The 26,617-nt window shown below is 40.3% G+C and overlaps 1 protein-coding gene across 1 annotated transcript in view; it reads left to right on the top strand.

The window, feature by feature from the left end:
* Positions 1–26,617, top strand: part of Dnah5 (dynein axonemal heavy chain 5) — a 287,252-nt gene that overhangs the window by 120,153 nt on the left and 140,482 nt on the right. The window contains exons 23-35 of the mRNA XM_087897036.1: positions 743–876; positions 2,795–2,996; positions 3,740–3,975; positions 6,420–6,638; positions 7,724–7,786; positions 8,084–8,322; positions 9,028–9,268; positions 10,814–11,013; positions 12,582–12,735; positions 14,887–15,050; positions 20,261–20,417; positions 24,145–24,357; positions 25,136–25,360. Of these exons, the coding sequence (XP_087753162.1) occupies positions 743–876; positions 2,795–2,996; positions 3,740–3,975; positions 6,420–6,638; positions 7,724–7,786; positions 8,084–8,322; positions 9,028–9,268; positions 10,814–11,013; positions 12,582–12,735; positions 14,887–15,050; positions 20,261–20,417; positions 24,145–24,357; positions 25,136–25,360 (2,447 nt within the window). The remainder of the gene's footprint in view (positions 1–742; positions 877–2,794; positions 2,997–3,739; positions 3,976–6,419; positions 6,639–7,723; positions 7,787–8,083; positions 8,323–9,027; positions 9,269–10,813; positions 11,014–12,581; positions 12,736–14,886; positions 15,051–20,260; positions 20,418–24,144; positions 24,358–25,135; positions 25,361–26,617) is intronic.

Below are 26,617 nucleotides of genomic sequence, written 5' to 3' on the forward strand. Positions count from 1 at the left end.
AGAGATAAAGACCGGGCATTTCCCCATTCTTCCTGGCATGCTCACAGCTCTATGTGTGGACTTCAGGGACTCCGGGAGCCCTGCAGGGCTTTCAGGGGTCTTCTGTTTTAGTGTCATTCCTTAGGACTCTCCTAACCAGATTGACCCCCATTATCTTCACCCCAAACTGACACCATTGTCTTAGACTAGGGTGAAGTTAAGTGATAGGATTCAATTGTGTATTTATTTATCTTCTATTTTGACAGATAATGTGTGGCCAAGGCTTCCCCATTCCCCATTCAGTGAAGTTCTAACTCAGACTAGACCAAGATCAATTCTTTGAATCTAGCTCATGCAGGGAGCTTTCAGCCATGGCAGTTAGGAAGAGTAACTTCAGTTACTTCAGTACTTGCCAAGGGACCCAGATCCAGTTCTACCCCAATGGCTGTGCTGCAGGTTTCCATGGCTATAAGGCTGCAGGACTGCGGTTCCATGGGGCTGTCACAAAGCCAGAGAGGAAGCAATGAGAGCGGCAGGGTACTGCACAGCACACGGAATTTGTGTTGCCACTGAGATCCAGCACTTCTTGACGAGACACATTTTGGATTGTCACAGATTTTGATTTACTTTCTTAGTACCCAAATAGCTAAGGTTGCCAATATTCTCAACTATTTTCACCAATTTTATGCAAATTTTTAGTATCTTTGTCATTACAGAAACTTGCACATCTTTTTTTTTTTTCTCCTTTTCTCTTTTGTTTTAGAATCCCTGGAGATAGCATCTGTAAACTTGCCCATTCCTGTACAAACCCAGAATTACTATAAGAATATTTCTGACAACAAAGAGATTGTAAAATTAGTCTCTGTGCTCAGCACAATCATCAACTCCACCAAGAAGGTATGTGTCATGAGGTTGTTAGAGGTCCTGGACTGCCCTGCACGTGCTCACATGAACTTTATCTATGCTCACCCTGTGTGCAACCTGTGTTCACCCCTGGTAGCTTCCCTGATCGATGAGAGGCATCTTGTCTGTGTTCAGTGAATGAGTGTTCACCGAAGACTCTTTAATCTAGAATGCAATGGGAAAGAACCATGAAATCCCTGGTTCATATTCTCTTTTGTTGAATGTCTTTAACCCTCCCCTTTTTTTGTTAACACGAATGAATGTAACTTCAGACTAAGGTGAGGTGTATATATATATATATATATATATATATATATATATATATATATATATATATATATATATATATAATTGTCACATGGAATATGGAATTCAGGTAAAAGCAAGTATTAAAATATTACTATTATCAACATGAACTTATACTGGTTGGCTGTAAAGCCAGTTTATTTATTTTTCCCAACCTGCTCCCTCCCCCCTATTCAATTTTCTTTTTGTATTAAGACAGATTTACTCTCATAACAAAAAGATTTAAGATCTTGGAATCAGTTTTTGTTTAAAAAGATTATGAACTCATTTATTAAAGCCCCTTGACTCTTAGGTGTTTCTCAGGGCTGAGCGAGTAGCTGTGTATGTTTTCTGTGGTTGTTTTGCTAGAAGGAGCTGCATTTGTTGGAGAGTACCAGAAAATCTGCTGTTGCTATAACAAGATGAAGAAACGTTGTTAAGTTGTGTTTAATGTATTCCCCCGGGAATGGCAAGTGTTTGTCTTTACGCATATTTAATCTTTTGCTCTTAGTATTTTGAAGCTCCTGGGTTTAACTTCCCTCTGGGGACATATTCAACAATTATTTATCGAGTGCTTAGTTTACCAGGCTCTGTGCCAAAGGACAGAGAAAAGTGTAGTTTATGACAATAAGCAATTAGATATACTTTCAGAAATTATAGAGAATGCATCAAAATAAATCAGCACTTGTATTAGCTACTTCCCTCTGTTCTGAGGAGGTATCCCACAACAGCATCTTAAGAAAGGAAAGGTTCACTTTGGCTCCCAATCCAAGAGCGAGGTCCATCATAGCAGTGAAGGCGTGATAGCAACACCTGAGGCTGCTGCTCACGGTGAATCTGTAGTCAGGAGGGAGCGAGAGATGAATGCTGGTGCTCAACTTGCTTTTCCCTTCCTCCATTGTCATTCAGTCCAGGACTCACAGTTCATAGGACAGTGATGCCTACACTCAGGGCAGGTATTCTCCCCTCAGTCAAACCTTTTGCGTCTTCCAGTAGATTCTAAATCCAATCAAATTGACAGTCAAAGCTGATCGTCACAGCGGAAGAGTTTAATGCTTTCTCTGAAAAGATCCAGCCACTACCATGGCAATCTAAGGATGGAATACAATAGTTTTAATGGCCTAGGGCTAGCAACAAAAAATGTATGTGATATTTCCTTTAAGTATAGGAAAAAAAAAAAAAACCAAAGTCGTCTTTAATATAGTAGTGAGTCTAACCAATGAGGATTCTTGAAGGACACCTAAGCAGGGAATGATCTGCAGAATTTCCTCTTGGACTTCCTAATGGCACAACTTTGCTGCTTCTTTTTGATCTAAGATCAATCTCTAGTCAGAGGCTCCTGTCTCTAAGGACCAACAAGGATTTCCTTTCCTTTCAGGTTTAACACAGTTCTTTCTTCTCCCTTTAGACTAGAGATGGCAAAATATTAGCTCTGAGTTACTGTTAATGTTATTGTATATAGCTTACTTCTATGGCATTTCAATTTCATACCAGATCATTAATAATGTTAATAGTGTTATTAATAATGCTAATAATGTTAATAGCCGTGTGGCCACCGTCAGTGTCGAGCCAATCCTCAGTTGTATCATGATGTCATTTCTGCACAAATCTATTATTTCTGTTTTAGGAAGTGATTACATCCATGGATCGCTTCAAATGCTACAATCACATTTGGCAGAAGGAGAAAGAAGAAACCATTAAGGCATTTATTGAACAAAACCCTTTGCTTTCTGAATTTGAGTCCAAAATTCTTTATTTCCAAAGTCTGGAGCAGGAGATTATTGCAGAGCCTGAATACATCAGCGTGGGCTCCATTGCTCTGTACACAGGTTGGTTAATTGACTTTCAGACAATCATGCAGATCCACTAGCATTTGCTCTGTCTCTCTACCTAGATTAGGGTTCCAGAAAGTTCTAGCTTTCTTAAGAAAACCTTTTTTTTTTTTTTACAGGTTTCAAGATTTAAGACCAATTTGTAAATTTGTTTTTAATTCCCTTCTGCTTAATTATTAATTCTGGTCTATCTTAACACTTTGCTGCTTAACTTGGAAATAAAGGGTAGTTTAGAGAAAGCGGTTGTGTCTGTTACAGTTAGAATTAGAATTTAGCTTTTATAACAAACATTTGAAGCTCATCTGATACATGCACATATGTGTGTGTGTGTGTGTGTAAGATTTTAAAATGTTAATTGAATTTTAAAAAATAAGATTTATAAGGTGAATGAGTCACAACGAAGAACATTTCTTTGTATGCAGCATTTGTCTACATAATGCATGCATGCGCCTGCGTGGAGGTCAGAGGAGGACACCCGGTAGGCTGTCTGACTCGTCTCCATCTTGTTCCCCTGAGATAGGGTTTCTTCCTGGACCTGGAGCTTGACAGGTTTCAGCTACACTGATGGCACAGCGAGCGCTCTTACCGACTGAGCTGTACCCCCAGCTTGGAAACCGTTTTTAACTCTAGTTTTACACTGCTCTAAACTCACGGTATTTACTGAGAGTGAACAGTGCTCTGTGTCTTTTTCCATTGAATGCAGCTCTTCAGACTGACCTGTGGGCACTTTGCTTCTACAGCTGACTTGAAGTTTTCCCTGACTGCCGAGACGAAAGCCTGGATGGCTGTGATTGGCCGCCACTGCAACAAAAAGTACAGGACTGAGATGGAGACCATTTTTGCAGTTGTTGAAGAACTTCAAAAGAAGCTGAACCGGCCAATCAAAGACTTGGATGATATTCGGATCGCAATGGCAGCCCTGAAAGAAATCAGGGAGCAGCAGATTTCCACTGACTTCCAAGTGGGACCCATTGAGGTAGATGGGCAGCTTGTCTGTTATAGAAACATGTCCACACCTTGGATGCTACCAGCAGGAGTGTTAACTGGGTCTGTGTTCGAATGAGAAATGGGCATTAAAGCTAAAAGTAGCAATTTCAACACTAAGGTTGCCCTTTGTGGGAAGCTTAAGTTTATGTTTCTGGACAAATGATTTACGGATGAATGATTCTGGGGAAAGGGGAGTGGTGGAAGCCGGAAAAAATAATCAGAGACAAGCTAAGTGAGCATCTTCAGCCTGATGTCATAGGAAACTCTTTGGGACAAATTGTGTCACTCCGTTACATCCTCCTGGAGGCATGAGATCCTTACTTTTCTTTGTGACTCTGGGTCAGTGGGTCATTGACCATAATCTCTCTATGAGGGGGCTACAATCCATTCAGTGCCATTTTCCATAAGAGGAAGCAGCAATTTCTAAAGTCAACACCCTCAGCAGTTAGAGATGGGAGTCCCAGGTGGCCACAAGAACTTTGATACGGCTCTCAGTCTGACAACACCCAAGGCAGCATGCACTCATTCCACCATTACTGAAGCTCTGCTTGACACAAGGAAAAGGGTCAAGCAAGTCATTTAATACAATATAATTAGTATTATATTGCTGTGTCACTGTGCGTTTGTGTTTGCTTTTGTGTGTGTGTGTGTGTGTGTGTGTGCAGTTTGCATGTCTGTACATGTGTGTAACTGCCCATGTGGGTTCAGGTGGAAGGCTGGTTTTGATGTCAAAACACCTTACTCTGATGTCAAAACACCTTACTCAATCATGTCTTCACCTTGTTTTTTGAGTTATGGTTTCTCACTGAACCTTTAGTACCCCACTTCAGCTAGACTGCGTAGTGAGTGTGAATCTTATATTCACTTGTCTCAGCCCCCAGCACTGGGGCTGTAGTCAGATACTACTGTGACTGGATCTTATGTGGGTGCTGGGGATCCAAAATGAGGTGCTCATGCTTACATGGTGAGCACTTTATTGACTGAGCCTCCCTGCCCGGCACCCCTACTTTTGTTTTACTACATACTGCATTTATTTTTCCCCCTGAAAAACCTGACTAAAAATGATCACTGCATTTATTGTTTTAAATGTATTAATGTAATGGTGATGTTAGAATTCCAGATTGAAATTGCTGGAGATAAGTCTCAGTGGTTAAGAGTCCTCACTACTTTTCAGAGGACCCAAGTTCTGTTCCCAGCACCAACAGGACAGCACATACCCCCTAGTATCTCTAGGTCTAGAGATTCACTGCCATCTTCTGGTCTCCTTGGGTATTGCACGTAAACTCATGCAGGCCAACTTTCACACACATAAAAATAAAAATAAGCTGGGCATTGGTGGCACACTCCTTTAATCCCACTCCAAAAATATATAAAGAACTCAAGAAACTAGACATTAAAATTCTAAATAACCCAATTAAAAAATGGGGTCCTGAACTGAACAGAGAATTCTCTACGAAAGAACTTCGAATGGCCAAAAGATACTTAAGGTCATGTTCAACCTTCTTAGCGATCAGGGAAATGCAAATCAAAACAACTCGGAGATACCATTTTACACCTGTCAGAATGGCTAAATTCTACTCTGCCCTATCAACAGGTGGAGGCAGTTTCTTTAATAATCAGTGGTATTCACAGCACACAGAGGGGAATCCCACATCAAACGCCAACTTTGCTGATCTGAATTTTAATATTTTTATCCTATATTAGTAGTTGCTATGTTATCAGTTAGCATTTACACGATTTCCATTCCTCCAACTCCTCCAGTGTTTCTCCTATTGCAGTGATAACCTTTTCCCAAGTTATTCTCTCTCTATATAGGTATACACCTCTGTGCAGAGAGTCTACCAAGTCCATTTAGAATTTTTTATGTTTATGAGCAAGTGGGATTAGACAACCTGTCATATTAATATTTTAGTTCAAATATTTTCATTCTGACAGAAAGGTCTTGACTCAAGATTTGGTTGAAATAGACTTTCTTGTGTCTGACCATCAGACATTCCTAAGAACAAAGGAAGCTAAGATTGAATTAAAACTGTGTCTTAGTTTGATATCCTAACTTAAAAGTTAATTTTTATATGTTCTTTTCATTCACTTGATATAATTTTATAGTGTTCAGAAACAATTTTAAGACCTTCATAAAAATATCTGTTTTTTGTATCATGTTTTATAGTTTTGAAAATGTATTTAAAATGATGTTTTTAGATACTTCCAGACATTCTGGGAAGTAGCTGGAGTCTCTTCATCTCACAGATGAGAGAACTGGATCTGACTGGCTCCTTTGCTCACTTAGGTTCTTAAAGTTCATGATTTGAATAATTATTGCCCTTAGGGTGACTTCTCTGCCATGCTAGTCCCCCCATTCTTGGCTCCAGTCTGTGTCTACCTAAGGATTTATGCATTTGACTGCCAGAAATTTAGTTTTTTTCTTGTCTATAGGAATCTTATGCCCTGCTTAACAAGTATGGACTTCTGGTAGCCAAGGAAGAGATGGACAAAGTTGATACTCTGCGCTACACTTGGGAGAAGCTGCTGGCCCGGGCCGGTGACCTTCAGAATGAGCTAGTCACCCTGCAGCCCAGTTTCCGGAAAGAGCTGATTGATGTGGTAGAAGTGTTCCTCCAAGACTGTCAGCAGTTTTACCTGGACTACGATTTGGTACGACTCCGACATTTTCTCTGAGAGTTTAGGGAGAATGAACAGGACACATAAAATGTACTTGTTTAAAATTATGTGTTAAATTCCACAACATTTCCTAGGAATAATAATTTTATATTTATATGGCAAGCATATTTCTCTTTTTGAATTTCTCCCCTTAAACGTTAATTCAGAATACGATTTCATCTTGAAAAGATGATTAAAAAGTTCTGAAGTCGTTCAGTTGCTTCCCGGGATACAGTAGGACCCTACCTCAAACTAGAATAAAAATCAGGATGACTTCGAAGTTTGTGCAGAATGATACTATTAGAACACACAGCAGATCATCCTTTTCCAAAGACACATTAATGCTTCAAGCTCTCAGCCTGTGGAGAAGTTGTCCTTTGAACTGAAGACATGCACAGTGCTAGACAAGGCAGGTGGGGCCTTGCTCCCCCAGTACCCATCTCTTCATCATGTATATGGGTTTTAATGCAAAAACTTGCAGTGCAAGTGTGTTGTGTGATGAGACCCGTTTATTATAACACGCAGCAGAAAGGAAGTATGTAAGTATGGGACCAGGTTGAACCTGTTAGGTACTGGCATTTCACACTGCCAAGCTCGTAAAGGGAGGAAACTGGGTCTCTGCACTCACTTCACAGTCAAGAAAATGTAAAAGTCAGCTTATTTAAGGTGAACGAATATGGGAACTCTGAGATTATGTTTCATTTTCCAAATCGCTGGCAGAGTGGTAGAGACTGTGAGCTAATGGCATTAGCGATTTTATTCCAAACCAGAACCGCAAACATCTTCCAGAACAGCCACCAATGCTTCCTGGCTGGTACGGTCTGAGAAGTGAATGATAAATAGTTAAAAAACTTCAAGTTTTCTTAACCTCTGGAAACATTGGTATTTCCTTGGCCTTATTAGACTAGGAACGTCTTTTGAAGCGAATTACACTAAGGATCCTTTTTGTAAACAAAACCCAACTTCTTTTCATGTATATATCATGCACGAAAACTCTGATATTTCAGTATTTTGATCTCATGACATTGTGTGTGCTGATGCTTCATTTTGTTTAATGTTTTTTGTTTCATCTACATCAGAATGGTCCAATGGCAAGTGGCTTGAAGCCCCAGGAAGCCAGCGACAGGCTTATTATGTTTCAGGTAAGCTTTACATTTCTACAAACTTGCTAGACAATGAATATCTTGTCAGAGTTTAGGCACACATAAGAGTAAAAATTCTGTTCTGTGACTGAGGATGTACTAACATTAAAATATATAATTTGCTGTGGTCACACTTAGAAGTACTTTCAGATAAGTAATTATCTCAAGTACCATGTTACTTACATGTGCCCCCAGCTTGTGCCCTCTTGCTTGTTTTATCACCTGTTAGCCTGTGTGTAAATCATTCTGATGGAGTTCATCACTTGTGTGTGTATGTTTTTTTTTTTTTTTTGTCAGAATCAGTTTGATAACATATATCGTAAGTATATCACCTACACCGGAGGAGAGGAACTTTTTGGTTTGCCAGTTACTCCGTATCCTCAGCTTCTTGAGATAAAGAAGCAACTAAATCTTCTACAGAAAATATACAGCCTGTACAACAACGTCATAGACACCGTGAATAGTTACCAGGACACGCTGTGGTCGGAAGTGAATATTGAAAAAATCAACAACGAGCTCTTAGAATTCCAGAGCAGGTCAGAGGTCAAATGTCTTGCGTTCGCAGAGCCGTTGGAATCTTGGTTTAATGCCTGTGTGGGGGGAGAGCCTGTGTGGGGAGCGAGCCTGTCCTGCAGCCCCGCCGTCACCTGTTGGTGATTTCCGTGTGTCATGTTCTCTCACCGCTTTCCCTGTGTGTGCACAATGAACAGGGCCCCTTCTTCGGAGCTGGCTGAATGTCACAAGGGTCTTCCCTGTAGCGGGAAGAGAGTCCGTTTGTTTGTGTCACACTCAGAAATACTTGAAGTTTGTGGTAGGTATTTTCTTGAATAAAAACAAGGATCACACTTCCTTTCTGGTTTCGGAGCCAGTCCCAAGGAAAGTGGAGACTATTGGCCATGTGTGAGCCAACAGCCAGAGACTTTATGCTGTGCTGTGTGTTCGGAGAGTTCTCAATTTCATGTTGGTAAAGTTGAAATGAATTGAAAGATACTTCTTATCCTTTAAAATTAATACGTCCATTTAGGCAATTGTCATTGAAAGATTGAAAAAAAAATTTCTGATTTAGAGAAAATTTTTTTTCTGTAATATGTGCCAGTATATGGCTTCTGAGTCCTGAAATTTCAAAATGAGATAGTGTTTGAGGAGATTACTTTAGGTGGAAATGTTAGCAGACTATTTTTTATTGTTTGTGTCTGGGTTTTGAATAATTCAATGGTCTTTCCTGTTGGTTTCTCCCACAGGTGCCGGAAGCTGCCCCGGGCCCTAAAGGATTGGCAGGCCTTCCTGGATTTGAAGAAGACCATTGATGATTTTAGCGAGTGTTGCCCACTGTTGGAGCACATGGCCAGTAAAGCCATGATGGAGAGGCACTGGCAGAGGATAACTGCCCTCACTGGGCACAGTCTGGATGTGGGCAATGAAACCTTTAAGTTAAGAAATATTATGGAGGCCCCTCTTCTGAAATACAAAGAGGAAATAGAGGTACAGTCGATAGAGAGCAGAGCAATGCATTCCTGGCATCCATCCACCAATTCCTCGCTTACTGAATGCCTATTATGGGAAAAGGGTCTATGGTGAAAATATAGAGATGTATGCTTGCTTTTGTAGATTGGTAAATAATGAGTGTAATTAGTTATTCAAATGAAGCTATAGTTATAAACTGTTGCAAATTGCACCAGAAGGGAAGTATGCTGCTTGCTTCAGGAAAGCCTGTGACAAATGGCTTGTATTATCTGGGTGTAAGTCTGTCTAGGTGAAAAGAACATGGTTGTATTCTGGAGATTAGAGGATGTGAAAGTGCAGAAAAAAAGCATTCTAGGCAGAGAGAACATCATTTGTGAAGTGTCTGAAGTGTGTTAGAAGAACCAGAAGACGGTGTGGTGGCCATCTGGTATGGGTGAGGAGGGAAGAAAGAAGGTTGAAGCCAGAGAAGTGGAGTGTGTGTTAAACACATCATGGGTTTTGATCTCCAGAGCAATGTGATGCCAGCTGGGCATTGTGTTTTCATGGGGGATGACCAAACATCGCAACCTGTAAAGTTCAACCTAATAGTTGTATGAAGAGAGAGGAGGACAAGAAGAGAATGGTGGGAAACCTACTGGGAGGTTGGAAGAAAACCTGAAGGAAGAGGAAATGGTTTGTTGATTAGAGTGGAGGTCATGGAGCTGGAGAGCAGGGAAGAGGGAGTGGTTTGTTCACAGAGAACAGAGGTCATGAAGCTGGAGACTGAAGGGAAGATTCATGGAATTCGTAGGGAGCAAAACAGGATAGAATTTGCTGAAGGTAAGAGGACGATTGGGAAAAGCAAGATTGGACAGTGATGAACTGTGGATTTCTTTTTGAGAGGGCTGCATGGATCACAGGTCTGCATACTTATCACAGACACAGACAGCATTGTAAGAAGTCATATTGAAAGACTGGTACAATGGCCAACCTTGAAATTTGGGCAGGGTCACGGGTTATGTTTGTGTGAGAATCAAGGGAGCAGATATGGGATTTGACTAGAGATATGAAGGATTCTGAATACATGGACAGAGATGAACTCGCGAGGAAAGGAACGTGGTGAGAGAGAATGAGATAAAGACAGGACTCAGCTGTGAGTCTGGGAGACGAAGAAGTTGCACAGCAGCCTGGGGATGTGGCTGGAGAGGAACAAAGAACTCAAGAGTTTTACCGATTCTCTCCTTTCACACTGCATTTCTTGTACTGAGAGGAAAACCAGAGACAGAAAATCTTAAGTCTATGATTATATTTTAAAATGTAAAAGGATATTGAATCTTGTTTTGCTGTTTATTTTTCTGACATGGATGGAAAATTTTAGAAATTAACGTTCTATTTGCACATAACTTTATCCTCTCCCTCTACTTACATGTACATAGTCACACCGTTTATGACATTGTATTTGATATTTGGAAACGTACTTGCTTTAAACACACATGAAATAGCTAAGAGGGGCTCTTCCGGGCTGAGACTATTAATGAAACATGTAGCTTTCCTGGAATAAACAAGAGCTTCCCGCGTCGACAGGACATCTGCATTGGTGCAGTGAAGGAGAGAGACATTGAACAAAAGCTGAAACAAGTCATCAATGAGTGGGACAACAAAACATTGACATTCAGCAGCTTTAAGACCCGTGGAGAGCTCCTCCTGAGAGGAGACAGCACCTCAGAGGTCATCGCCAGCATGGAGGACAGCTTGATGCTGCTGGGCTCTCTCCTGAGCAACAGGTAGGGAAGCCGTTTTCCTTGTTTTTGAGATGTACAAAGGCAGTGGTTTCATTGCATTTTTCTCTGTGGGGCCTGTCTGAGGCACCAACTGGACAGAGCGGCTTCTGTAATTAGCCTCTTGGATTGCCCTGGATGTTCTGCCTTTGCTCCTGATGGGCCTCCCTGCACAGCTGGCAGGGCAACAAGTTGCAGACCCCAGTGGGAACGCTCTTTTGAGTCCTGGAATCGCTCTGCCTGCAAACCCTTCTGATCAAAATCCTTTCTGATCTAGAAGCATTTAGTTGTGTGCGTACTTTACTGATGACAGATCAGGACGACATGAAGAACGGCACAGACAGAAACAAGTCTGACATTTCTGTTTGACCATTTGTTTGTAGCAGCAAAACAAGCCCGTGTTGACATGGAAACCATAGGCTTGTATTTCTCAGTGAACTTACTTCTCTTTACTTTTCCCCAGATACTTTACTGTACACTAAAATTTCAAAGATAGGATCATTGTATGAATATGACTGAGATACGATGTATTGTGCTTTTCTGGGTTTAAAATATCACCCCACATGTACGTCTAAAAATACTTTTTTGAGACAAGGTCTTGTTACGTAGTCCAGGCTGGCCCTGAACTTGTGGTTTTCTTGCCTCTGCTTTCTGAGCACTAGAATTTCAGACATTCACCTTCTGTAAATCAATAATTTAATATTTAATGTTATTTCAGTAAAATTCTTGTTATTTTCATTTATTTGGCACACCTGAGTAGGTGATATGGACTATGAAATTTAGTCTTTGGACCCTTGATAGTGTTGTTTGGACTGTTCCGTACTTGGTGAGTTCTTAATAAACTCAGGCCCCATACAAAACTAGAAAGAATAATGGTGATTTGAATGATAGCACATGCAGAGACACAGAAAAAGCATGCACAAATATGAAGTAAATGATCTGATCTGTGTTAGGGATGCAGGAGTATTTATTTTTTTTTAACCAATGGTAGCTACACTTTAGAGTTGTGCAAGAAACACTTATTCAATTTTATGCTTATTGACTGTTTATGATAGGCCTGGTAGCTGTATATTATGAATTCCACAACAGCCTAATGTTTAATATACTTGTATGAACACATAGGAATGGCTGGCCACAGAAGGGTGGGAAATTAGGAAGCGACATGGGGAGAAGGAGGCTAAAGAGAGACCAGAAATTACCATAGCTAAAGCTTACAGTAGTTAACCCGTTTCCACCAACAGTCCTGGAGTTGCCAGCAGTGAATGACATCCATGCCTCCTGTGCAATAGGCCCAGACACTCAGCAGAGAGAATGTTACATTCCTGGAGATCACAACCATGACTTAAATTTCTCCCTCTGGAATCTGGGTGGAGTTACCTCGTGCATGATTTCTTCCTTAGATTATCAGTCTCTTGTTGTTCATACTCAGGATCAAAGCAGTAAAATCCAAACTAGAGATACTCAGCAGTGTCCTGTTTACTGTGCTCTGAGGGCAGCACAAGAAAAGTTAAAAAAAATACAAGTTAAAAACTGTTTGTTTTTAACACAGCAAAAACATGTGTTTCTTATTTTAGGTACAACATGCCATTCAAAGCTCAGATTCAAAAATGGATCCAATGCCTTTCTAACTCAACAGACATCATTGAGAATTGGATGACGGTTCAAAACTTGTGGGTTTATCTAGAGGCTGTCTTCGTGGGAGGAGACATTGCCAAGCAGTTGCCCAAGGTTATGGACTTTTCTTTATGATTCCATCAAGTTATCCAATTTGAGAAACATCTAAGAACTGATAACTCCTTCAAGAGAGTAGTGATATTGTAGCCCCCACCGAATCTTTGATTTGGGGCAACTTATCTTTCCTTTCTGATGTTACTATTTTTCAAAGGAAGTGAAGAATTGTGGGAAAGACAGAATGATAATTAGAGAATAAAAATGTCATAAAACTGTGATGTCTGATAGGAAACTGAGGATTGAAAAAACCCAGAGAATAAATTTCTGTGTCATTGGTCTATGTCTTCAGATAATTTGAAGGGGGAGTTTGGAACGGTGTAAATTTATGGCATAGTTATCTTGACAATGGTAGGATAATTTGTTCTTTTACCAGTGACATTTTAAAATAATGCATACTATAGAATACACCCAATTATATACGTGCTGTAAATTAAGGGTTGGAAATCTGCAAGAAAAAGCTGTCTCTCTGAGATGTGGGGTATATTTTTTTTTTATCAAGTTGCAATTATCTTACCATGCACATATTGGAAGCATTTTGAGATTTTTTTAAAGACATTTTAAACTAGATTTTAAAAGCCCTTATTTAACTATCTTGAGTTACTGGAAAGGTGAGGACATTTAACTTCATATTTAGATTGCAGGCACATGACTATGTCCACTGTAACTTTCTGCTTGGTTACTTAAGTGAATTGTGGTAGGAAAATCTGTAAGCCATTTGTAAGGTCGAGCATTTTTGTTTCGGTCAGCAGGAAGTTCATTCACATACTAAACATTTAAGTGTGGATTTATGCATTTTTGGTTTTTCTTCTTCATGTGTCAGTATAAACATTCACAGGAAATAAGGATTAAAGTGACATTTCTTGCTCTCCTATTTGGGAATCTATGATCATAGGAACTATTAAGGAAGAAAAGGAGGAATAATTATCCCAACAATCACTAGATAGCCTATTCATTTCCATTTTCTCTTGAAAAACAACTGTTTTTGCAATATTATGTTAGAATTTTGTGTTAATTTAAAATTATTAATTATTTGAGAACTATTTTGGGGGTTTTTTGAGACAGGGTTTCTTTGTATATTCCTGGATGTCCTGCCTGGCATTTACTGTGTAGATCAGATTGGTCTTGAACTCAAAGAGATCCACCTACCACTATCTCCCAAGAGCTGATTTTAATTCTTTGAGAATTTTATACAATGTATTTTGATCATATTCACCTTCCTCACTCCTCCCCTAAGATCTACTGCCCCTCTCTGCCCACAACCTCTTGTTCTATTTTTTTTTTCTTTTTCCAAATACCCCATGGAGTCCAAATATTTCCCATACACTCCTAGGTGTGGGGGTCATCCAGTGTTGCATGGTGGACAGGGCCCACGCTTTTAAAGCAACCAATTCTCCCTCCTCCAGAAGCCATTGACTTGATCATAGCTCCTCATAGGGGAGGCTCGTGGTGTCCCTCCCCCTACCATTGCTGTAATGTCGACTGTCTTGATTCTGTGCTGGTCTTTCATAGGCCACCATGGCTGATGTTCGTTAATAAGTGCAGTGGTCCTGTCATGTTCAGAAGATATAATTTCATTCTAGTCTCCTCAACCCCTGGCTCTTTACAGTTAGTATGAAATACCCGCTGAGTCCTGTGGGAAAGGAACATGATACTGATGTTCCTTTTGTGGTGGAGTGCTCCACTGATACTTATTCCTCACACTCTGACTAGTTACGACTTTCTGCATGTGTGTTGTTATTTTTAAATGCTTGGTGTTTCCTTTCTTAATGTATAAGCAATGTAATCTTCCTTATACCTTTGGAAAATAACAACTTCACTCTACTTAGTGATAGCCAAGGAGAACAATTGGGTGTTGTCTTTCCTCCGAAGTTGTCTTGTATAGACAGTTGCTTTTGAGTTCAGTTCCTGTTTTACTTAGCACAGCAAAAATGTCAGGGTGGGTTGAGGTACATATTCTTATATTTATATTCAGTAAAGAGGACACTACAATGAAAAAGACACAAGAAGACTTTAAATAGAATGTAAGGGCATCAGACATGTGCAGTTTGAATACATATCCTGGTTGGAATGATGGCCTCAGCCAGAGGCCTGTGTGATGCTTTGTCACGGAGACAGACCATAGACTTCTCCACTCTGTCACTCCTACAGGAAGCCAAGCGCTTTTCCAATATAGATAAGTCTTGGGTGAAGATTATGACACGGGCACATGAGATACCAAATGTGGTTCAGTGCTGTGTTGGAGATGAGACCATGGGGCAACTGCTGCCACACTTGTTGGACCAGTTGGAAATCTGCCAGAAGTCCCTCACAGGGTGAGTATAGCCATTCTTGGAAAGCTCTCTGGACCTTGGAAGTGAAAGGGAACAGAAAGAGTAGGCAATAAGAGTCATATTTGTGCTGTTTGGCTAAGACTAGCTTCTTACATAAACTATTGCTCAAGTGAAGGTCTTCATTTGAAGCCTCATGCTCCATGCCCATCCTGATGTTAGATTCAGGACTCAAGATGTTTCCTTAAGATAGTAAGATCTTGTAAACATTCTAATATAGTCCCCACTTTGAAAATCATTGTACCCTCTTTATATAATTCTTCTTCTATATCTGTAAGTACAGAACTGAAATATTCCATTATATTGATTATATATGAAATAGTATATACAGATAAGCATTCAGGACTATAGAGATATGAATGTATACATAGTATCTACCAGTGCATATGGACAAATAGACACATATGTAGGCTTTGGATATTCAAAGACTCATAACATTTTCCCCTTGCTTTTCTCTTACTGGCTTTAAAATAAGATAATCTAAAGCCAGGCATGATGACATTTGCCTGATGTTCAAACACCCAGGAGGTTGAGGACAGGTTAGACTACATAGTGAGACTTTATATCAAAATATAATCAAAACAAGAAAACAAAAAAATAACCAGAACAAACAAAAAACCCAAATGCACTCACATGCACACACATACACACACACACACCCCACAGACCAACATCAAAAACAGAAATAAAAACAACTCTCCTAAACAAACAAATAAAATTCACAAGTATGTGAACCGTTGTGGTTTGAATAGGTATGGCCCCTATATGCTCAGTGTTTGAATGCTTGACCACAGAAAACGGGACTATTAGGAGGTGTGGCCTTGTGGAATAAGTATGGCCTTATTACAGGGAATGTGTCACTGTTGAGGTGGGCTTTGAGGTCTCATATGCTCAAGCCATGCCCAGTGGGATAGGTGCTTCTGAGAACTCCCAGCTCCCAGCTCCTTCTCCAGCACCAGGCCTGCCTGCGCGCTGCCTTGTCCTTCCATGAACTAAACCTATGAAAGTGTAGACCTGCTTCAACTGGATGTTTTCCTTATAAGAACTGCTGTGGCCTTGGTGTATCTTTATCACAATAAAACCCTAACTAAGATGGAAGTTGGTACCAGAGACAGGGTTATAGCTGTGATAGGTATGATCATATTTTTGTTTGGAGGAATATGGATGTTGGGACTGTGGATTAGAAGAGCAGGTGAACTCCCTAAGTAGGGCTTAATGGCTCATCCTTTAGGAATACGGAAGGCAGGGGTGCTGAGGATAATTTAAAGTGTGGGTTTCAGAGGAGAAGAATATTTGTATGTGGTCTAGTCTCTGTTCTTGTGATATTTTGGCCAAGGATGTGGCTTCCTGTAACATGAGAAGGCCGGGCCTACTTGTTTGTGTTTTCTGTCCCTGCCAGATACCCCACAGCCGGCAGGCCCCAGAGAAAATCAACCACACAAGAGATCTCTGTAAGTTATAATGCTGATTGGCCCATTAGGTCAGGCTTCTTACTGGCTAACTCTCACATCTTGATTAACCCATTTTTCTGATCTATTTTAGCCATGTGGCTCAGTACCTTTTTCAGTGGGGCAGCTCACATCCTTCTGTTTTGGTGATCTGGGCAGGAGTGGGAGGAATCAACTTCCTCCTCCCCAGAATTCTTCTGCAATCCTTGCATCATTTCTACTTCCTGTCTGGTTTTCCCACCTACACCTCCTGCTTGGCCAATCAGCGTTTATTTAAAACATGATTGACAGAATACAGACAATTCTCCCGCTCCAGCTTCCTCTTGCCCTTGTCCTGAGGTTAAACTTTGGGTTAATTCTGGTGGCAGAGGAAGTCTCAAAACAGCCTAGTTTTGACGCTGTTGTGTGTTATTAGCATTTATTCTTATGAAGATATATAATGGAAAGGAGCAAGCTGAACAAGAAGAATTACAAGAGGTATAATTTGAGAAGAAGAGGGCATCACAAGTAGAATGGAGCCAAGTTCTGTGTTCAAAGAGATAAACAGATTAAGAAATGGAATAAAGACTGTGGGGACCTTGGGGCAGGATCCTACTCGTCTAAGCATGCAATTTGTGTAAAGAGATTAAAGAAAAGCTCAAAGCTGGATGTGCTGGTTCTTGCCATTAGTCCGAACATTCCCGAAGCAGAGACAGGAGGATCTCTGAGTTCAAGGCCAGGTTGGTCTACAGAGCAAGTTCTAGGAAAGCCAAGCTTAGGCAGTGAAGAAAAGCATGGAAAATAGAAAGCTGATGAATGTGTAATTGTTCCCAGCAAGAGCAGAACTTGGCAGTTTTGGCCACGTGGTTCTGATTTTAGAGTCATGGAGAGAAGAAATGGCTTATAGAATCTTTCTCTGTGACTAAGGAAAGCTGCTGATGCTAGGTGAGTGTTGGGGGTGTCCCTGAATGGAGGCCCAGAGAAGCCATTGTGTGAAGCTATGAACATGAAGCCTGGATTGCTTTGGAGACCCCCAAAGTGTTGGAGAGGCCAGAGCCCAGGAATACCTGCTGAGTAGAGTTGCTAACAGGTTGTGGAAAGAGCCCAAGAGAAAGAAGTGTATTGCAGTCAACAAATCTGAAAGGAGTTGGAGATCTGAAGAGTGCTTTGAAATCAGACATGGAGATGCAGAGTTTGAAGTTTGCCCAGTTGACTTTTGGCTTTGCTTTGGTGCAGTATTTTTTCTAACCATCCTTTTTTTCCTCCATTTTAAAATGGTAATGTATATCCTGTGCCATTGTATGTTAAAAGTATGTGATCTGTCTTTTTTTTTAAATTTTGATTTTATTGGGGATTGCAGTTAAGAGATGGTATGAATTTCAGAAGAGATTTTGAACTTTGGACTTTTAAACATTATTAAGATTATGATAGACTATGGAGATTTTTAAAGTTGGACCTAATGCTATGACTATAAGCCCGTGGGGGCCAGGGAGTGGAAAGTAGTAGTTTGAATAGTAGTACATCAAAATAGTAGTTTATGAACCCCATAGACTTATGTGTTTGAATGCTTGGTATTAGGGAGTGACACTCTTAGTAGGTATGGCCTTGTTGGGGTAGGTGTGACCTTATTGAAGGAAATATGTCACTGTGGAGGTAGATTTTGAAGTCTCATATATGCTCAAGTTATGCCCAGTGGGACAGATGCTTCTGGTGCTAGCCAATCAAGATGCAGAACTCTAAGCTTCTTCTCTAGCACCGTGTCTGCCTGCATGCTGCTATGTCCTTCCATGATGCTAATGGAATGAATCTCTGAAGCCATAAGCCATCGCCAGTGAAATGCTTTCCCTTTAAAGAGTTACTGTGGTCATGATGTCTCTTAATAGCTATAAAACCCTAACTAAGACACAAACCAATCAAACAAAACAGTGAAATACAAGACATACAACCCAACCCGGCCAAACAATAACACCAGCAGCAACAACAACAATAGCAATAATAGCAGTGAACAGCACACAGTGACTGTTAGAAAATCACTTATCTAGAAACATGATGGAAGTTCTTCTCTAAGTGTTTAATCCATGTAGAAGTTCATCTAAATTAACCTGAGCAAAGATGTCTCCTTGTCTAACTCTGGGACAAAGATGTCCTTTAACCAACTGCTCTTCTCTGTGTCCTCATGACCAGTGACAATGTTTGAGCCTGCTTAATGGAGCTCCAAGGAATCAAACTAGGTTGTTCTTACTGATATAAGTGACAGTTAGAAATCTTGGGCTTCAAATGGAGCCTGGAAATTATTTTTATGATGTAAAGAAAAGATGAATTTATCAAACTTGAAAAAAACTCAAAGTGATTACTATGAAAATAAAAGAAATAATATATGATAACATATAAATACTATGAATATCACTTCTTTTTATCCTTGCCTACTCAAAAACAGTTTTGAGATAGCTGTTGAAGAATAATAAAGTTGCTACAAATCTAAGGTCAAAGAAAAGGCAAAAGATAATAGATTAAAAGGGAAAATTGGTGTATCTCTCCCATAAGTGGATCTTAGTCAAATTACAAAGGTCCTTTGGGAGGAATATGAAAGACCATGTATTCTTAGGCACATTTGTTTTCAGGAAAATGTTTATTTTTTTGTGTGTGTTTTTTTGGGTCCTTGAATTAATCCTTGGGGGAAGCTCCACTGTGTATCCTCTATCCTATCACAGTGTAGTCAACCATGACCTGTGTGCATGTGTGTGTTCATGTATGCTCACATGCTTGTGAAGAGTAGAGAACAACCTAGCAGTTGTCCTTTGGGTGCAGTTCACCTACTTTTTTTTGTTACGAGGTCTCTCACTGGTCTGTTAATCAACAAATAGGATAGGCTGACTGACCAGTGGGCCCCAGGGATCCATCTCTATTCCCCTATCATCAGGATTACAAGTGTGTTCCACCACACCGGGTTTCTCTTAAAAGGTGGTTCTGTACACTTAACTCAAATTCTAAGCACTGTACCTATTGAGCTATCTCTCCAGCCCCAACCATGAGCTTTTTATTTAAAAATTAATTGTATTTTGCTTATTGCTACGATGATGATATGTGTCTCTGATATGTGCACATGTGTGAACATATGCCATGTTGGTACCAGAGTACAATTTGTGGGTATCTTTTCTCTTCTGCCATGTTTGTCCTGGGGATTGAACTCAGGTCATTTGGTTTGCATGAATAGCTCAGGAGAAACTTAAATTCCGACATGAACCCAGAGGATTGGCTGTATGAAGTGCTGCCAAATGATAGGGCATTTTAACAGAAATTTTGTACCTCTGGGAGGCAGAAGGCCTGTCATGGAGCTTATTGATCTGGAGTTTGAGTCTGTTCTGAGGAAGGGTGTATTTACTTTTCTCCTAAAATTGTCTTGTAATGATGTGAATGAAACCTTTTTACAGTGCTGAGAAGCAAAGCAAAATCCCAAATGAGTCCATAAACAGTATTCCTATCTTGCTGTCTATAAAGGAAATAAATGATACATTAGCTTAAGTAAAATATGAGCTTAACATTTATGAAAGAATAAAGAAATTCTGCCACTTACTCTGGGGAAAAAAACAACAGCCTACCCTTCTTTGTTAGAATATGAAATGCTATTTGACAAATCTTACAACAAAATAACATCAAAACACGAAGGTGGGAAAAGCAGATGGCTGCATGATCTTACCGCCTTCTCACACCCAGGGGATGTCATTTTCACAAAGGTCAGCTCATTTGCATACCCCTTTCCTCCCTCAGATACCTGGAGAAGAAAAGGCTGTGCTTTCCGCGATTCTTCTTCGTGTCGGACCCTGCTCTGCTGGAGATTCTGGGCCAGGCGTCGGACTCCCACACCATTCAGGCCCATTTGCTGAATGTGTTTGACAACATTAAAACTGTCAAGTTCCACGAGAAGGTCTGCCCAGTCTTTATCATTGCCTGTAATTTCTGCATCTCAGTGTCCACTGTCTTTATTGAGTAGTTCTTTAATACTATGTTTGCAAAAGATTTACTTCCTTGCCATTAGCTCTTGACCATTAATTAAAGGCAAACTCCACTGTCCAAATTTACATTCAGAATTCTATGGTTTATTAGTATCCAAAATGCAGATTAAATATGATCAAGAATGTAGTGTACAACATGAAGAAGCTGAGACAGGTGGATTGCAAATTTGAGGCCAGTCTGGATGACACAGGGAGTTTAAAGCTAACCTGGACTATAGTGACAGTCCTCATTTCAAGACACACAAGCAAGTTAAAAAAAAAACCACAAAATAAAACACCAACTTAATAAAAATGTATTTTATAATCATTTTACGTATTAAGTATTCAGAAATACAATGAGTTAAGGAAATCAATTAGTTATATATAATATCATGATTGCATAGAATTGCTCCATAGATTTGGTTAATTTTGTCAGGCTTCAGAAGTTTTTGGTGCCCCTCAAACTATTTTATTTTATTTTATTTTATTTTATACTCCTGCTGTGTTTATGGCATCGTGGAGTTGGATAAGTTGTCCAACCTGATGGAGAGTTCATTTGCATGGCTTCCAGAAGACACTGTTTATCTTTCTGTCTATCCTAGGAAAGGACCTTTCTTCTTTGACACTGTGCTCAGTCCTCCGGTGCCCCATATCAACTCAGTAACATTCATTTATTCATCCTATCAGCCAGTTTAATCTATTGAGTAGCCAGCAAGTGCCAGGTGTTTTCCTTAAGAATGGAAATATGTCAACCAGCCTCAGGGAACTCACACTCCAATGGAAGAGACAGAGAAGTAAACAGATGGTGCCTACAGAGTGCAGTTAGGGCTGTGGTAGATCGATTCCTGGTAGGCAATTAAAAGGCAGCCATTATGGTCAGGCACCTTGCTGTGGGCCACAGTGAGGCTGGCTGTAGGGTTCCCAGGGAGAATGTATTAGCACTCTCAAAGAATTCTTTCTTATTCTGAAATTTCACTATGAAATTGTTGATACACTTGGACCAAATTATTATTATGCTTGTGTTAACCACATGCTGTATAAGAAAACTAGCCAGGGAGCCCTAACTTGGGTGTATGGATTGTTAGGGAGATGTTCTCAATGAGTCAATTGGTTTGGATTGATGTTTTGAGGATGAGTACAACTCGACCAGGTAGGTGAGAAGCAGGGAAGTGGGCTTGGTCTGAAAGGCGAATGTGCAAGAATCTAGAGGTGTGTGCAGCCCAGGTCAGCACTGTGGGCATGTGAGCTATTGCTTATGGTTTTCATGGCTTAGAACAACAGTGGCATGTTCTCTCTCAGTTCTGGAGCTGGAAGACAGAAATCCGATGACGACAGTTGGTTGTCCAAAGGAGACCCCGAGAGAGAACATTATTCATGCCTTTGCTGTGGTTTCTCAAGGCTTTGGACAGTCCTTTGTGCTTTTGGCCACTTGATGTCACTTTAATATCTGCTCTTCTTGTAAGGCCAGCAATCCTTACCGGGGCATCCTAATCCATTTTAACCTCACCATAACCTGATGAGATGAGCAATGTTCCAGTTCCAGTGGTTTCAAATCCACAGGCACTGGTGCCTGCAACTCTGACATACCTTGTTTTGGAGAGTGTAATTCAAGTCACGAGAGGAAATGACGAGCAAAAGAGTCATAGGCAGATTCCAAAGGCCAAGTGTACCATGCTACGAACTGTCACTTCATCCGGCATGTGTCAGAAAACCTCGGGAGCCCACGATTCTAGGAAGTTTGTCTGGTGCAGTTGTGTGTGGAATGGAAGCAAGCAGGAGCAGGGAAAGTGGAACTGCTGTGGTAGGCTTTGCAGGAGGGGTCTAGAAGAAAAGACAGGGTGGGCTTTAATGCTCTAGGGCAATGGTTCTTGTTAATGTATGGAGTATGTAGGTTAACGTTCCTGTCTGATATCTAGGAACTGTTCCTTACTGGAGTTAGCACTATATTTCATCATGTGCATTTTCTTTCATGTTTATAATATATATATATATATATATATATATATATATATATATATATATATATAGAGAGAGAGAGAGAGAGAGAGAGAGAGAGAGAGACACACACACAGACAGACAGACAGACAGGATTTCTCATAGCTTTGGAGCCTGTCTTGGAACTCACTCTGTAGACCAGGTTGGCCTCCACCTCACAGAGATCTGTCTGCTTCTGCCTCCTGAGAGCTGGGATTAAAGGTGTGCACCACCTATACCTGGCTTACATTTTACTTTTATTCTAGTCTGCTGTTAGTATTTGCTGCTTTTTTGAAATATGGACTTGTTGTGTGGCAAAGGCTAGCCCAGAACTCACTCTGCATCACTGGCTGGTTTCCAGCGAATGGTTCTCTTGCCCTGGGCTTCCAAATGCTGGAATCACAGACATCTGCAGCAGTCCTAAGGCAGCCTGCCTTACCAAGTTTGTATTAGTGCCATTTATGACGGTAGTCAAAGTAGTTTGTCTCTGTATTTACATTTACCAACATTAAAATTCTTAAATTTAAAAAGGTATTATATCATGAAGGAAGTGCTTCACGATGTTGAGAAATTTGTTCTGCGACAGTACTGGGATTTCATGTTCAACAGAAAAGTGTTTCTCTCAGGCTGAGCAGCAGAGGCTGGTGGTCTCCTAGTTTGGAGGTTAAATGTGACCCAGCTTTAGGCTCCATTTAGCAGTCACCTCTGCAGGTCACGCTGCCTTTGTTTTCTCTTGTTCCCACCATGAGGATGGTACATCCAGAATCAGGTCCTGATTTTGTGAGTTCTAAATTCTTTAAATTTTAAATACCACTTGCAAAAGAGGAGACTGAAGTTTAAGACGCACCAGCCTCTTTGGAAGATCACATCTGTAGACACCCGAATAGCACTTAACCCAGTACTAAATTTCAGCTCCCAAAGAATGATGCTTTGTTGGTTTACTTATTTATTTTTTAAACCAAAGAGCAGAAACAACAGCAGCCATTGCATTTCCTTTATTTCATTTTGTTTGCCTTGCACAGAGGGAGGGAGGTAGAGATGCAGAAGAGGTGCATTTTTTTAATGACCAATGCAGACAAGAAATTCAGTCTTAGTTCTGTTCTCCACAAAGAGGTCTGTCGGGGTCTGTTCTGAACTCTAGACAGCACGCCTTCTCACGGCGCTGAGCTGCTCAGAGACTGAAGTGAGATGAACCGAATAGGGGTTGGGTTTGATCAGAAGACACGCGAGACTCCGCTCCTGCAGGAACACCATACTTAGTACAGAACCGGAATGACTTTGTAATGGCTTTGTTATCATATTGATCGGGCCATTCCTAACATCAACCCAACCGCCACGTGGTGTGGAATTACAGCCTCTCTGTGGGCTCCAGTTTGTTTGGAGGGTTGTAGAGCTTTCCGTTTCTCTTTTCTTCTGGCAGCACATTTGCACAAAGTACGTCTTTTAGAAATAACTCCAGTCCTTTAGGGTACTAATGAGCTAGAATTAACCTGGATTTCTTCCTTAGGTTTTAAAGCTGGCTCTTTGTGGCTGCTTCAAAATGACTTTGTGTCCCGTTTTGCCATCTGCTTTACGATTTTATGCCTTAACTTTTTATGGGAAGGGTAACATCGAGGAGAGGACACAGAGGGAAGGTTTTTCCTATTTTTATATGAATATGGCTATCTTTCTCATCTTCTAACATAGGTCTATGATCGAATCTTGTCCATTTCCTCTCGGGAGGGTGAGACCATTGAATTGGACAAACCTGTGATGGCCGAGGGCAATGTAGAAGTCTGGCTTAACTCCCTGCTGGAGGAATCCCAGTCCTCATTACACCTTGTGATTCGTCAGGCAGCCGCAAATATTCAAGAAGCAGGTTTCCAATTGATTGAATTTCTTTCTTCCTTCCCTGCCCAGGTCAGTGTATTGAAACTGGAAATTATTTTTTGATCAAACAGTCATCTTAAATCTTAGATATTGCCTATTATAAGCCTCATAAATAGTGTTATTTTATTCTGGCTGAACATTAAGATTTTCATAAAGACTTACCAAATATGGGTGAGCTTAAAGATTTCAACTATTGCTTATTTGACCATATACAATTATAATCTTAAATATGATTTGAGGTTACAGAGATATTTGATGTATTTTTAAATTAAAACAGTTTTTCTCTTACCAAATATCCTTATGAAACAATGATCCTAGACCATACCATAGATCATAAGAGTGTATTCAGTACATTTTAATTAGAAAAAAAATTCTTTAGTATTAAAGTACAGAAAATAATTTTTCTTAGTCCTTATGGCCAATAAAGATTTTATGGGTGTCTACTCTATACCAACATAGTGCCTGTTTGAGTAAAGTCAATTTAATTTAATTTCTTATCTGCGCTTGACCTAAAAATCTATCTGGAGCGTGGTGTGAGCTAGCCCTGTGTGATTTAAGATCCCAAGAGAGATGTAGGCACATCAGAGGACTCTCACACTTAGGCATTAGATGAATGACATCAATTGAGTCCATGGACTTTGAAATAAATCAAAGAAGTTGATACAATCAGGGCAATTCATTTGTATAATAATTAGAGTGATTCATTATAGTGATTTCTGTGTAAATTGGAAAGCCTATGCAAATTGTAAACGTACATATATATACACACTCAAAAGTCTTAGCCTCTTTTGTTTAAAACCTCTGTAAGGTTGGATTATTAGGGATTCAAATGATATGGACTCGAGACTCAGAAGAAGCCCTTCAAAACGCCAAGTTTGATAAGAAAATCATGCAGAAGACAAACCAGTCCTTTCTGGAGTTACTGAACACGCTGATTGACATGACCACAAAGGACCTGAGTTCCACGGAACGAGTTAAATATGAGACTCTGATTACTATCCACGTGCACCAAAGGGACATCTTTGATGACCTGGTAAATACTTGATATATGTTCTATTGTAAATGGAAAAGCAAACTCAAGATGCTGTCTGTGTTCACACACTGGGTGGATAAGATCGATTTTGTGAAAAATTCAAATTCAGGCACAGGCATACCGATATCAGAGCGTACACGTCAGACTCACTTTTCAGCCTTAAGCTGAAATTTCAGTCATATTCCTAAGATCTATACTACACCATTCAGGTAACAAGGAGTTACTTTAAGAGTCTCTGTGTTTATTTCAGATGCTAAAATGTCATGCCATGCCCCGAAAAACTTTTCAATTTCTTGTTTCCCTTGTACTTGTTGATCCAAGATTACTGCTTTCTTGGGGGGCAGAAATTATAGGCATGCTGGTAGTAGGGGCTGTTGAAGGCTCCTGTGTGTGGGGATTTGACAGATCACATCCTTCACAAGTTTTACCGCCCTTTATGCTGTTGATTACAAAGTGGCCCTTCTCAGGGCAGCAGATGTCACACAGCGTTTGCCTTTAAAAGATAAAGCGATGGTTAAGGGGAGCCACACAATTATGGTTATGTGAAGAGTGAAAAGAAATTAGAGCTGCCCTCGTCTATAGAATGTAATATTAGGTAAGGAATAAGAAGCTCTTACACGCATACTAATTTTCTGGATTGTGTTTAGACCCATTATGTAAAAGAAGATTATGAAAGATTGGTCCTGATGTGTTGGAACCAAAAGACTGCATTTTTTTGAGCTATTTTGTGCTAATCTTCCGGCCTAATAGCTAAGCACACTGTTTGCTTCTCAGAGAAATAAGGGGCACAGGGTAATTTTAGATTTCTTATTTGTCAAAGAGAAATGATTAAAGTATCTTAAAATTTTGGACAAAATTTCAAACAAAATCACTGCCAGGTGTTTACCTGCCGTTTAAATGTTACGACTTTTAACCTCTTGAAAGCCATAGGGAAAAAACAGTTTAAACAAAGCCTAAAAAGGTTTCATCATATTCTCAAAAGGCTCCCTTTCTGTGATGACATTATAGCTTTGTCTTTGTGCTCTCTTAGAGTAAATCTCGTGGCTCAGATATGTGGTTCCAAGCCCAAAGACTGCAGTCATAGAAATGACTCTCTTCTTACTGAACTGTAGCGTCATTTCAATGTGAGGGACCTAGCTGGAGTAGTCTTGATTCCTCCCATTCCCATAGCATCACAGGTCGCTTTTGTGTTGATCGGGAACTGATTGGGTCAGGTGGCAAGAATCCCGATGTCTCTGGCCTATGGTGTGTCTCCTT

The sequence above is a fragment of the Myodes glareolus genome, chromosome 15 (assembly GCF_982192425.1).
Source record: "Myodes glareolus chromosome 15, mMyoGla1.1, whole genome shotgun sequence".
In the NCBI taxonomy this organism is placed as follows: Eukaryota; Metazoa; Chordata; class Mammalia; order Rodentia; family Cricetidae; genus Myodes; species Myodes glareolus.